At 41.4% G+C, this 13,276-nt stretch overlaps 1 protein-coding gene across 4 annotated transcripts in view; it reads left to right on the top strand.

Moving 5' to 3' along the window:
- The window catches only part of abca2 (ATP-binding cassette, sub-family A (ABC1), member 2), a 478,875-nt gene that overhangs the window by 209,525 nt on the left and 256,074 nt on the right, over positions 1 to 13,276 (top strand). Inside the window, exon 1 of one of the 4 annotated variants that reach the window (XM_069932983.1) lies at positions 11,933 to 11,966. The exons of the other annotated variants lie outside the window; for them this stretch is intronic. Within the exon in view, the coding sequence (XP_069789084.1) occupies positions 11,946 to 11,966 (21 nt within the window). The 5' untranslated portion in view covers positions 11,933 to 11,945. Of the gene's footprint in view, positions 1 to 11,932; positions 11,967 to 13,276 lie in introns of those variants that run through there. 4 annotated transcript variants of the gene reach the window in all.

Below are 13,276 nucleotides of genomic sequence, written 5' to 3'. Positions count from 1 at the left end.
CTGCTGTGTTCGCCGCAGCACCGATTGTGTCGTTATCAGCTCCTGTGGGACAGTGACTTGTCTGGCGGGCTGAATATCCGGGGGCTGAACTGTGTTGGTCCGAATGGATTCTGGGGGGTGTGGGGGTGTTGGGAGTTCAGTTTGTGGTTGTAGGGGTGGTGGGGGCGGAGGCATGAGGGATAGTGTTGGTGGGTTCAAGTGGTAATTTCTCTGGACGATACATTGGACTGGCTGGTCATTAATGAGGTCTTCTGGGTGCACCTCCTCTGCCTGGGCACCTGCTTGAGTGAGTTCCCAGTTGGACACTGTGTCTTCTCATCCATCCAGGTGCTGTACATGGGCTTATTAGGGGTTCACATGCAGGTGATGAGAATGCTGTTCCTGAGAATGGGAATGGGGGGAATCATTGAAAGGCTGAGACAGAGTAGATGTGGAAAAATTGTTTCCCATGGTGAGAGAGTCTACAGAAATAGGGCACAACTTCAGGATTGAAGAGCGTCTACTGAGAACAGAGATGCAGAGGAATTTATTTAGCCAGAGGGTGGTAAATCTGTGGAATTTGTTGCCACAGGTGGTTGTGAAGGCAAGGCGAAGATTGAATGGTTCTTCATTTGCCAGTGCATCAAAGGTTATGGGGAGAAGGCCTGGCAGTGGGGCTAAGTGAGACAATGGATCAGTGGGGCAGACTCAATGGGCTAAATGGCCTATGACTTATGGGCTTATTTCCCCCTTCTGGTACTCATACTGACAAGACCATTTTTTTTAACTGAATTGCCTGGAGATTTTGTTTACTTTTCCAGCTCTTCAATATTGTCATCTTGCTGTGGAGTTGTTCTTTTAAATAAAATAAAAATAGGGAATCCTGGTCATAATCCTTTGGTCCATATTTTGCTTGAACTTTGTTCAGGATCTCATGTCAATTATGTTGAACAGGGGCTGTTTACTCTTCTGTAACACAAGTGGCTGCAGGTTTTAGCACTGGGCTTTTGCCTGCATGCTCCGGTGTCCAAAGATTACAGTTCCATCATTAATGGGCTCATCTATTTGAACTGTGTGACCTGCTGAGTTCCTCTAGCACTTGAGTGAAGCCCACATTGGTTGCAAAGGGTGCTTATGTTGACGATGAACAATTGTCCATTATCTGAGGGATGACGCTGTCAACTTGCTTCATTGACATAATTTGAAGAAAAGACTCACTTTTCTTCCTTTCCCACTTTCAGAACACTGCGAGCTGTGCATGTTCGAGCTCAGTTTGATAGTTATCTGGTGTGTGTCTGCATGTTTTGTACCGAGTACTCAATATCTGAAAAACCATGGGGCTGGTTGTTGACTTCAGGAAGGGAAAACCAGAGGTGTACAATCCAGTGATCATCGAGGGAGAGGGAGAGCAAATTTAACCTCTTAGGAGTCACTACCTTGGCACTTTCCTGGACCCAACACACAACTGGCAATATGTAAAAAAAGGATGACAGCACTTTTACTTACTCAGGAGTTTGCAGAGATTTGGCATGACATTGGAAACCCTGGCAAATTTCTTCAGATGAGTGGTGGAAAGTGTGGCAACCGGCTGATATGGGGACATCAGTACACCCCTGAGTGTAAAGCCCTGCATAAGGTAGTTGGCACAGCCAAGGACAACACTACAAGACTCTCCTCACCATCGAGAACATCTAGGGGAATGCTGCCGCCGGAGAGCAGCAGCAATTATCAGTGATCCACACCACCCAGCATGCTCTCTATTCTTGCTGCTGCTGTATCAGAAAAGAGGTATGGGTGCCACAAGACTCGCACCACCAGGTTCAGGAACAGCTGCTACCCCTCCACCATCAGACTCTCAACCACAAACTCAATCAGGGACTCATTTAAGGACTTTTATTTTTGTACTTTATTGATTTTTTTTATTCTCTCTGAATTGCAGTCAGTTTGTTTACATTTCTGTATTTCTTTTCATGTGTAGGTTGAAGACATGTTTTTTTTTGCCCTACCAATAAGTGGTACTTCTGCTTCACTTACAGGAAAACGAATCTCAGGGTTGTATGTGATGTCATGCATGTACTCTGACATTAAACCTAAAACATGAATTCCAGATGGGAGAATGCTGTTGTGTCGGTTTGTTTTTGTACAGTCAGATGATAACCCTGAATTGACAGTTCTCATTAGCTTTAAAAGGGATGCCACCTGGTGTTTGCATACCTAAATGTACATAATTTCCTGATTTAGGGTCTCGACCTAAAATGGTGACATTTTCCCTTCACAGATGTTGCCTGCTCTGCTGGGTCCTTCCAACAGTTTTTTTTTGCTTCAAATTCCAGCATCTGTAATCTCTTGTGTGTCCAAATTATTTCAGTGTCCCTTCCCGCTAAGGTAGATATTCAGTGGCATTATTGAACTCAGATTTAGCATCAAATTATCCTCAGTTATTTTTAGCATGCCACCACAACTTGTTTATTGTGAGGTAAACTTCAGTCTTCAAATCATCTGGGAGATGCTGAATAAATCTGCTCTATTTCAGCACTGGAGACATTTTTTTGAAAACCTGTCATAGAATAACTAGCCATTATGTTGGAACCAGTAATGGGGTTCATATTAGAATGTTGGATCAAAGTGATGTATGTTACGAGCCCAGAGGACTCCAAAACCCAGCAGCAATAGATATGCACCAAGACAAATGGTTATTTAAACAAAAGTTGCTTTTAATTATCTTTAAACATGAAAACAGAATAAAACTTTAACTTATCTCTATTGACTTAACTAACCTAACTTAACCCCCTTTCTAATTCTAAGCGCATGTGTACGTAATATGTGTGTAAGTTCAGAAAAGTTCTTTGATTCACAGTCCAATCTCACTTCTCATTCCTCCTAGTTCACTGGTTGCATGCAATTCTTATACTATGCACAGAATTTAACATTTATAAAGTTCACCAGGCTTTGGTGCTTGAAAGGTAAATGGTTACTGCTCAGGAAGTTTCTTGTCAGTTTTCAGAGAGAGATTTCTTGTATGGTGGACACCCAGCTACTCGAGTCTCTTGCTGAAGAAACTTTCCCCCTCAGGGGTCTCCAGATAATAACCTCTTTATTTGGGTCACCACAGAGTTCCTTTTTTGTTTCTTTTATTCCAAGTGAAACATTAGACAGCCACTCCTCTCCTCTTGCATGAACCACAAGGGCTGTGACCAGGCTGAACTAAGCACTCACAACCCATCTTCCAAAATGGAGTTTTCCACAAGCTTGTCAGCTTGTCCTGTTCCAGTTCCAGCTGCTGTTGGTGACTGTAACACTATAGAACTGATCTCTGTGCACGTCTCTCTCTTTCATACAGAGAGAAAGCCTGTTTGACTCTCTCTGCTTGCAAAGCCACATGACCCTCCTAGAACAGCAAGTTCCCTTCCAGACTGAATGCAGCTCCGAAAAGCTCTTTCATCTGTTGCCTTTTTGTAAACATCAATCCATTAGTAAAGTCTCTTGGGCACCCTCCAAAGCTTTTGCAAAGCCTGTTGGCCTTGACATGCCTAGCATGAGCAGAGCTCCAGTATTTTAAATAAGATATGTTTTAAAGTGTTTGTATGTGACCTACACTAAAACTACCCCCAATGTATCTCCCAAAAACATATCTATATTCTGTCACATGCATCACGGCTGCATCATAGTGTGGTGCGGTTGCTGCAGAGAAATGGATCAGAGGTCCCTAAGAGCGGCAGAAAGGACCACTGGAGTTTCCCTTTCCCTTATCGATGTGATTTACCGTGATTGTTGTGTGGAGAGGGTGCGCAAAATCATTGAGGACTTCTTCCCACCCCTGTTGGGAAAAAGATATACGAGTATCAGAGCCAGCACCACAGGTTCTTCCCACTGGCAGTGAGAATACTGAATGACCAAAGGAACTGCTCACACCATCCGAGAATCTCATATCAATTAAATAGTGCCTATTTATTTATTTATTTGTATATATGAATACTTGTCCATGATATGTGCTGTGTGTCTGTGTGTTTTGCACCGAGGACTGGACAACGCTGCTTTGTCATTTGTACTTGTGTAATCAGATGACAAACAAACTTAACTTTTTTTAATTTTTTTTTATTTTTCACACTATAAACCACATTGATCAAGATACATGCATTTTCCTTTTTAAATATATACAGTGTCGTTTCCTACCCCCCCCCCCCTTCCCATCCCACCCTCCGTACCATTCATTTAAAGTTCAGAATCTAAGATACATTAAACCCGTCAAACAATGTTGTCACTCAATAAAAACAAACAAGAATTTCCACTGAGTCAATTCTTTTCATTCCCTTCTCCTTCTGTCATTTTAGGTGGTAGATGTCCCCGGTAGGTTTTCTCTATTGTGTTTCATGTATGGCTCCCATATTTGTTCAAATATTGTAATATTATTTCTTAAATTATATGTTATTTTTTCTAATGGAATACATTGACTTTTAATGAATTAATGCTCCTTTTATTTAAAAGGAATAAAATATCATGGCCTTCACTTTACTGACAGATGAGAAAAGCTAATTGGCCCAATTCTATTGAAGAATGTTACCATAATTCCTGATGTATATTCAGGTTTTTATTTTGTTCATCATGCTACTTATTACTGGTTTTGAACCACTAATTCTTCCCAGGCTAAAATGATGAAAATTTTACTTTAATTCAAACACCATTGAACAACTTCATGACTCTTCTTGGCATGGCCGAAAACCCATGAACCCTTCTGGTTTTGATCAGTATCTGGAAGGGAGGAACTCTAAAGTGCAAACTGATTCTCTGGAGTACCATGCAATTAGATTGCAGCTTCCTGAGGCTTGGATGCTACTCTGCTGACAAGTCGTCCAACAGCTCTGAATCTGCTGGCTCCAAGATTGGGGAATGATAGCTGCTGAGTTTCCTATAAATATGTCTCCTCGAATCTCATTACTGCTTCTGTCGCCCGAACTTGACCAAGTCTTTGGACTTCTAACGGCTCTTCTTCTGTCCAGTTTTCTTCAAAGCATCATCCTATAACTGCCACCCTAGTCTGCAAGTCAAGTTCTAGTCATCGATTATCCTTCCCTCATTTATCACAGTGGCACTTATTGAAGTAACTTCCCAAATTTAAAATGTTCTTTGTTGTTTTTAAATCCCTCTATTCTCTCAAATCTTTGTGAATCTGTAATCTCCTCCAGCAAATAACCTTTCACAATAAGATGTTGCAGTATGTGCAAAGATACATCCTGGATTAGAGAGCATGCTTCATGAGGATAGGTGGAGTGAATGTGGTCTTTTCTCACTGGAGTGATGGAGGATGAAGGCGACCTGATGACGGTGTGTAGGATGGTGAGAGGCATTGATCGTATGAACGGCCAGAAGTTATTTCCCAAGGCTGAAGAGGCTAACACTAAAGGGGCCATAGTTTTAATGTGCTTGGGAGTAAGTGCAGCGGGGGTGGGTGGAAGAGGTAACCTGTTCACACAGAGTGGTGGGTGCTGCTGGCAACGGTGGTGGAGGCAGGTACAATAGTATCTTTTAAAGAGACTATTAGATAGGTACATGGAACTGAGAAAAATGGAGGGTTATGCAGTCGGGAAATACTCGGCAGGTGCTGGATTAGGTTATTATGTCAGCATAATTCTATGGGCCAAAGGGCCTGTACTGTGCTGTCGATTCTATGTTCTAATACTAAAAGTAATGAGCTCAGCACTGCAGGCTGTATTTAACTTCTAAGGATGTGAACTTTGGCATTCTCTGCCAGAAGCTCTCCTCTTTTCTACCTCTCATGCCTCCTTTACCTCCTTCCTTAAAATTGTTCTCTGCGAGGAAGCCTTTTCTAGTCTGCCACATTTGAAACAGTTAATCTTTGAATAACAATGCAGATGAAGCACCTGGAAGTGTTACATCAGCCTTATACAATCAAAATGGTGTTACATTTGTGATATAGGCGATGCCTGCATCAAGAACTTACCGGTAAACCAGCATTTATTAAATCAAGTTTATGATCATCCAATTCTTCAAGTACAACCTGATGAAACAGCATTTTCTGGTCCTGGGTGTAAAAACCTGCAGACACACAACCAGACATAACATGCATACAGACCTATGATACATATGCAGTACATCTGTACATATATAAAAATAAATAAATATTATTAAATAAGTAGTAGAGTCTCGGAAAGTCAGTATGAGCAGTTCATTCATTTGTTCAGCAATCTCGCTGCCCGTGGAAAGAAGCTGTTTCTCAGCCTTGGTGGTGTTGTCTCTGGGAGCAGCTGAAAGATGATGGGGTTGTAGGGGGTCTTCAACGATTATGCAATCTTTTTCAAACAACGATCCTGGTCGATCACCTCAATGGGGGTTGGGGGGGAGGAGAAGGTGGTGGTATGGAGACCTTACTTAGCATTTATATTTGTTATCTTTTTTCTCTCATGGGGCAATGGTGATTTATGCTTATTGTTCTTCAGTACATTTTATGTGCCTCATAGCAGCAGCAATAAGAATTTCAGTGCATATGCACATGGGCTTGAGTATATGATACTAAATGCTCATCAACTGCCCATTGAAAGTGTGGGAAGGGCAATGAAAAGTTAGCACCATTCTTATACTGATGATCAGAGGAACAGCTGCTCTCTGTGGGGGAAGAAACAGAGCTGCTTGCACTAGTCCAAAGCGTAAGAGGAGAATTAGTGTTCGTGGGGGCAGCGAGTACCCCAGTTCTTCTCATTGAACAGTCTATTCACAGTGATGGAGCCCAGCATGTCTGTTGCCTTTTGTGGATTGGGTGGGCCACAGAGGAAGATGGAACAGCATGGAATTTAGGTCAGTAGATCCAGAAACCAGTGACTGATTTGAGAAGTTGGTGCATTCAATACCATGGTACCTTGGGCAATTGTGATTTCACTGAAGGAAGGTTCAATAATATTCTAATGTTATTCATTTAGTAAGAATTCTGTTAATAATTGACTACATGAAAAAGTATTTTAATTAAACTGCATCATCAGTGCCCAAGGTCAGGTGTTATTGATATGTACTGATTTCAGTGAAGCTGTAACAATCAAAGGAAGGCAAGACAAGAAAAAAAACTACAGTATTTAATATGCTCTCCGCCATTGATGCATTTCAGAATTGGGCAGATGGAGGATATCAGAAGTTCAAAGTCCTGTTATAGTTTGAAAGGTTGGGTCTGTTGAGGCCATGTAAAATTCATATCTTTTCAGAAGGAGGTGAAGTATATAATTTTCTCCACCCTCTGATTGCATCAAGTTGCAGTTTGATATGGGCTAAGGATATCACAGAAGGTAGAATGTTAATGGTGGTCAACCTATGGTTGGTGAATCACATCCTGTCAGCTTATTTCTGAACTGTGTTGCAACAAGTTCCAATAATTTCATTAATAGAGTACAACTCCAATTATCTGAAATGACCAATGTCAGATAAACTTTTTTCTTCAGAGAATTGGTCATTTTTTAAAAACAGTAAATCGCTTGTAACATACAACAAACAACAAGTTATGGCTTTTTAAGCATTAAATTATTGTTTAATTCTCACCAAAAAAATGCTGGCCGCCGCTGATCACCAACGCCTTCCCATCGAGGCCCTGCACCTATTCGAGAGCCTGAGGTACCCTCTCCTGTCGCCAGCAACCCAACGTCCCTGGTCAGTTCCAGCTCTGAAAAATTTTGGATAAATGAGCATTTCTGATTTGTTTTGGATATCCACATTTATCCAAAATTTTAAAATGTTTTTGTATAAATGAGGATTTCAGAAAATCCAATTTTGGATTATCAGAGTTGTACTCTATATAGGTTTCCAGACCAGTAACTTAAACAAAGATCCCAGCTGGTATTGCAGAGGGGTGTTGAATTAATGACTAATTTGAGCATTAAAGGGAAAGGGCAATTTCATGATGAGATGTTGAAAATTTATTCTTCAGCTAGATCAGATTGTTTGCATGTTATACATGGCACCCAAACAATTGTATGCATAAACTCACTTGAGCCATTAAGTCACAGAGAAGGACTCTTTGGCACATTGACTATCCACTTGTAGTAATCTCAGTTTCTCATCCCACATTCCCATGAACTACCTACAGATTCCACCATGCACCTGCACACAATGGAGAATTTATGGCAGTCAATTGGCCTGAAAGTGCATCTTTGCGATGTGGAAGGAAATGGGAGGGCTTGGGGAGGACCCAGTGTTCAAAAGGAGAACATGCAAACACCATACAAACAGCCCTGGGGAGGGTACGGGGAGGGTGGTGGTGGTTGTGGGGGATGGAATGTGCCTGGATTGAACCCAGGTTGCTGAAAGAGTAAGGTAGCAGCTCTACCAGCTGTGGCCTCCCTCCTCCTATCTTTCCTCTTTAAATATGTCAGCTTTAGCCGTTTTTTCTGCTTCATTTGGTGATCCTGCCACCCCCCCCTAGATGCTTTGCTTTAACCACTCTCAATGGGAGAGAACTCCCTTGTCTCTCTACAATTTGTGTAAATAGGTTTCTTCTGAAATTACATTTGGAGTTCTTGGTGACTAACTTGAATTGACAGTCGTTATGACATTCTCTTTTCTATTCATTCTCTCAAAACACTTGACAATTTTAAAGACCTATATTAGGTCACCTTCTCAGCCTTCCCTTCTCCAGAGAAAATAGACCTGGTTGATTCATCCTTCTCTGATGTGTATAACCATTAAAATTTTGCCTCATAGTATAACATGGCAACCAGGACAGCGTGCAGCATCCCAGCTAGAGTTCAATATTTAACTTAGGGAGAAAATAAAACCCTGATTCAAATGAGAGTTGTTAATTCAAACAACCCGCAGCCTCCAGCAACCTGCAAAAGAAAATGGAGGAAAATAATTTATAAAAAATTAAAATAAATTAAAATAAAATATAGGTTTTAAAAAAAAACTTTAAAATTGTAGAAGTAAATATTTTCTGAAGTAACACAAAACTTGGTGAAAGATGGGAGCAAATATTCAGCCAGTGGAGAGCCTTGGTTGTGCTTTGCTTGTAGCAGCTGTTCGAATAAAGTTGTGTGAAACAGCAAGAGTGTTGCCTAGGATGAAAAAGTTGTTGATGCCACTCACTGTTTGGGTGACTCTCATAAAGTATCTTCCTATCCCTGCTCAGTAAGAGTTGCCCTGGTCAGAGACTTTATCTGTAAATTTGGGAGTGGGGAGGGTTGTTCATGATCTATAATGTTATTGTTTGTTTTTTGGGTGGCTCCATGGAGGGGGAGGAACCTGTAAATGTTTTCGAAGAATACAACTCAAATTAAAATGCGGTAAGGTTTATATATTCATGCAAGTGAAGTTTGTTGAGTGTGAGTACAGTATAGTAGTTTTGCCCTTTGTCTTTTAAACTGTTCATTCTTAATGCAGATGTATTAATCAGGCATTATAAGAATAAGCCTCAAACAACCAGAAAATACACTTATCTGGCATCTACCAACCCCATAGGTGCTGGATACCAGGGGTTTTTCTACAGCACAGTATCAGGCCCTTCCGACCAGCACAAGCCAATTACACCCATGTGACTCATTAACCTACTAACCCCATTCATCTTTGGAATTTTGGAGGCAACTGGAGCAAACCCACTCAGACATAGAGAGAACGTTCAGACTCCTTACAAATAGCGGAAGGTTTGAACCTGGGTCACTGGAGTTGTGTTAGCTTTGCGCTAACCATGCTGCCCCCTCTCATATGCTGATCATAACTTTTCCCAATTCTATCACTCTTTGGAATGTGTCATAGTTCTTGCTTTACTTTTTGTAATGGGTTTAGTAACATGCAACTTAATTTTAAGGGATTGGTCTATTGGTGTTGAAAGATCTCTTTGTTGAAGCAATCCATTCGGACATACAACAACTACAGTACAACTCCAATTATCTGAAATGGTCGGGAGCGGGCCCATTTTGGATAAACTTTTTTTTCGGAGAGCCGGTCAATTTTAAAAACAGCCCAGTAATAGCAGCATATCAATTGTAACAGGGTTTAAACAGTAACAAACTACAAGGGAAGGCTTTTTAAGCATTAAAATAATATTTAATTCTCACCAAAAAAATACTGGCCACCACTGATCACCAACACTTCCCCACCGAGGCCCCACTCATGCTGGGAGCCTGAGGGTCCTGCTCCTACCCTGGAGCTTGAGGTCCCTGCTGCCTCCAGGAGCCTGAGATCTGCTGCTACTGCCGCTGGGATCCCGAGGACCGCTGCTGCCGGCGCCAGGAGCCGGAGGACCGCTGCTGCCGGTGCCTGGAGCCGGAGGACCGCTGCTGCCGGCACCAGGAGCCCAAGATCTGCTGCTGCCGGCACCAGGAGCCAGAGGACCGCTGCTGCCGGCACCAGGAGCCCAAGATCTGCTGCTGCCTCTGCCGGGAGCCTGACGATCAGGTCCAAAAAAATTTGGATGAATGAGGATTTTGGAGAATCTGATTTTGGATAATCGGAGTCGTACTGTAAATAAATGACCTCTGTTCTTCCTGCCAAAATGTGTTATCCTGAATTGCTATTAGTTGTTCATCTTGCTGTCATTTCAGACAGGTTGCCCTCCCAGATTTCTCTCTGTTACAGCAGCCACTACATCTCAAAAGCATTTCATTGGTCAAATTTAGACCTCCCTTAATTTGTTCCATTGGTGAGGAATGCTCTGGAACCTTCAAAACTTATGATGAATAAACAAAATTCTATCTTTTGGAAGGCAAGTAAATTGTAAAGTTTCCACGTCAACTGAAATGGTTGCCAGTTTACAGACCAAAATATTACTTGGCCAACACAAATTTTTATATTTTATTTATTCCTTGCTTCTCCAACTCTCCTTATCAACCAAATGTAACATCAAAATGCTCACAAGTGACAGCCAAATAGTGCAGTGACCTTTCTGTTAAATGATACAATTTGTGTTCTGCAGAAAACAAAAGAAAATCTGCCAAATGTAGAAATTGATTCAAATTACATGACACATTTTCTGTGAAGAAGGGTATAAAAATAAACAAGAAGTTGGCAGTTAAGCTTAGAGGAGCATATGCTAATGTTAATCAGTAGATCACAGGAACAAGCCCTTGAGCCCACCATGCTTGAGCCAACAGTGTTGCCAATCTTATCCCATCTATCTGCACATGGTCTTTATCCCTCTGCTCCCTGCTGTTTGTGTATGTGTCTAAATACATCTAAAACATTGCTCTGTTTCCACCACTTTCCCAGGCTACACATTCCAGGGACTTAAGACTCTCATTATTTGTGGAGTCCATCTTCATTACCTGTCCATTTCACCCAGGAAACCTTGGTCTTCCCTTAATTCTCTCCTCAGTGACTCCTTCGCCTCAGTTCCTCACAATTCTCTCTTCATACTTCAGCCAAAATACAGTGATAAACTTGCTCTTTTCATCTCAGTTGTGCTGTTCAATCACCCTGTGTCAGAGAAAGTTGTTCAGAATATTCTCTTTGTTTTTAGATCCTTGTTTTGCCTCGTTCAGCTCTCTGCTCTGCACCTGCAGTGTCCAATTTTGCAACAAGGCATTTTTTAAAACATAGAACACTACAGCACAGTACAGGCCCTTTCGCCCATGATGTTGTGTCGACCTATAGAAACCTACTTCATAACAATTTAATTTTTCCCAATCTCACACCCATAATCCTCTATTTTTCTTACATCCATGTGTCTGAGTCTTTTGAATGCCCCTTTTGTACCAGCCTCCACCAGCACTCAACTTGCTCTGCTATTTATTTAGCAATATTTATTTATCTTGATATATGTATATATGTACTGCATATGTATCATTTGTCTGGCTATGTCTGAATATGTTTAAATGTTTTTGCACCATGGACTGGAGAACACTGTTTCGTCGGGTTATACTTGCATAATTGAATGAAAATGAATTTGAATACAAATGTAGCAAATGCATTGGATGTCCGTGCTTTGCTTAACAATTTACTCAGCCTCCTCTTTCTGAGCTGGTCTTTCAGGATTGAGGATGCCTTACTTCTCTCGTCTTGTGGGTTCTTATGCTTGGGACTTGCAGATTTTTAACTCCGATTGGGAAGGAGGTGGTTGGTGGATGGGGCGTTTGAGTTGTTGCTCTCTTTCTGCCATTTCTGCTGAGTTTATGCTGGCTGTGTCCAAAGTTTTCAAAGCCAGCAATTCCTGCCCCTCAAACCATTATGGATCTGGAAAGCCTACGAGCAGACAAGGAAGTTAAATTCTTCACAGAAGCTGTGAGAACATCCTTGAATCTTTAGCTCTTGAGTTTCAGCTAACCTCTTCCAATGACGGAGCTTGGGATGGTATCGGAGTTGGGTGTCAGAGATGCAACTGACATGGCCTGTCTAACACAGGTGACTAAATGTCAGAGATGTTAGCTTGGGTGAGGAAGCTACTGTTCCCTTATCCCATCCGTGGATTTGGAGGATTTTTCAGGTGGAGAATTGTGGTACTCTCCACTGCTTTTAGATGACTGAAGTTTCAGAACCATTGAGGAGGTATCTTTGTACAGGTGAAGGGACCTGCAGGAATGTAACAAATTCTTCCTGAACCATGTACCATGGTTTAGATTGCAAGCATGCATTTTCACTGTCTGTTGTGCTGACATTATTTAGTGTGACAGGATGTTCTTTGAAGAGCATTCAAGAAGTTGTGGTGTTTGACTGAGAACTGGAAATTCATAGGCATCAGATGTTTTTGTGGAAAAAAAATCCAACCATTATTTTCAGAGTTGCGATTTAGAAATGATTTGATCATGTAATTATGTTCCCAAAAGTGGTTATAGATCAGGAAAAATGTCACTGCTTTGTTGCAATGTGAAGGAAACTCTGTAATTGTCAATTTGCCTGAAGGTGTTTTGAGTCAGTTTTATTGCAAGGCTTGGTGTGGGAAGTGCTGCCATACTTCTGGACGGGCTTTAGGACTGAAATATTGAGCTTATCTCTTGGGATTTATATGATGAATGTACTTGCATGAAATGCTTCCAGGATGTTTAACTTTTGAAGCCAATCTAGTCAGCATTTTAGTTTTACAAAAGCACTTACTTAAAGTTAATGCATATGGTAAGTATGAAAAAGACCAGATTTGATTTTAAGACATGGGCACTTTTTTGTGATATTAATGGAATAAAGAGTGGCTCTGGGGGCAGCCATTTCACTACAGGGACTGTCAATTCTTTTCATTCAACGTACACTCACAGCTCTGACATGGCCGCTACTACTCAGCTCTGAGTTTTCATCCAAGTTTCAAGCTAGAAACTGATGCTGCTCCTTCCAAAAATTGCAGCAATTATTTACTGAAGCATCAAACGGACAAGGTCTTTGA

Source organism: Narcine bancroftii, chromosome 1, assembly GCF_036971445.1.
Source record: "Narcine bancroftii isolate sNarBan1 chromosome 1, sNarBan1.hap1, whole genome shotgun sequence".
Taxonomy (NCBI): domain Eukaryota; kingdom Metazoa; phylum Chordata; class Chondrichthyes; order Torpediniformes; family Narcinidae; genus Narcine; species Narcine bancroftii.
The sequence above is the reverse complement of the archived record's forward strand: the minus strand, read 5'-3'. Positions and strand labels throughout refer to the sequence as shown.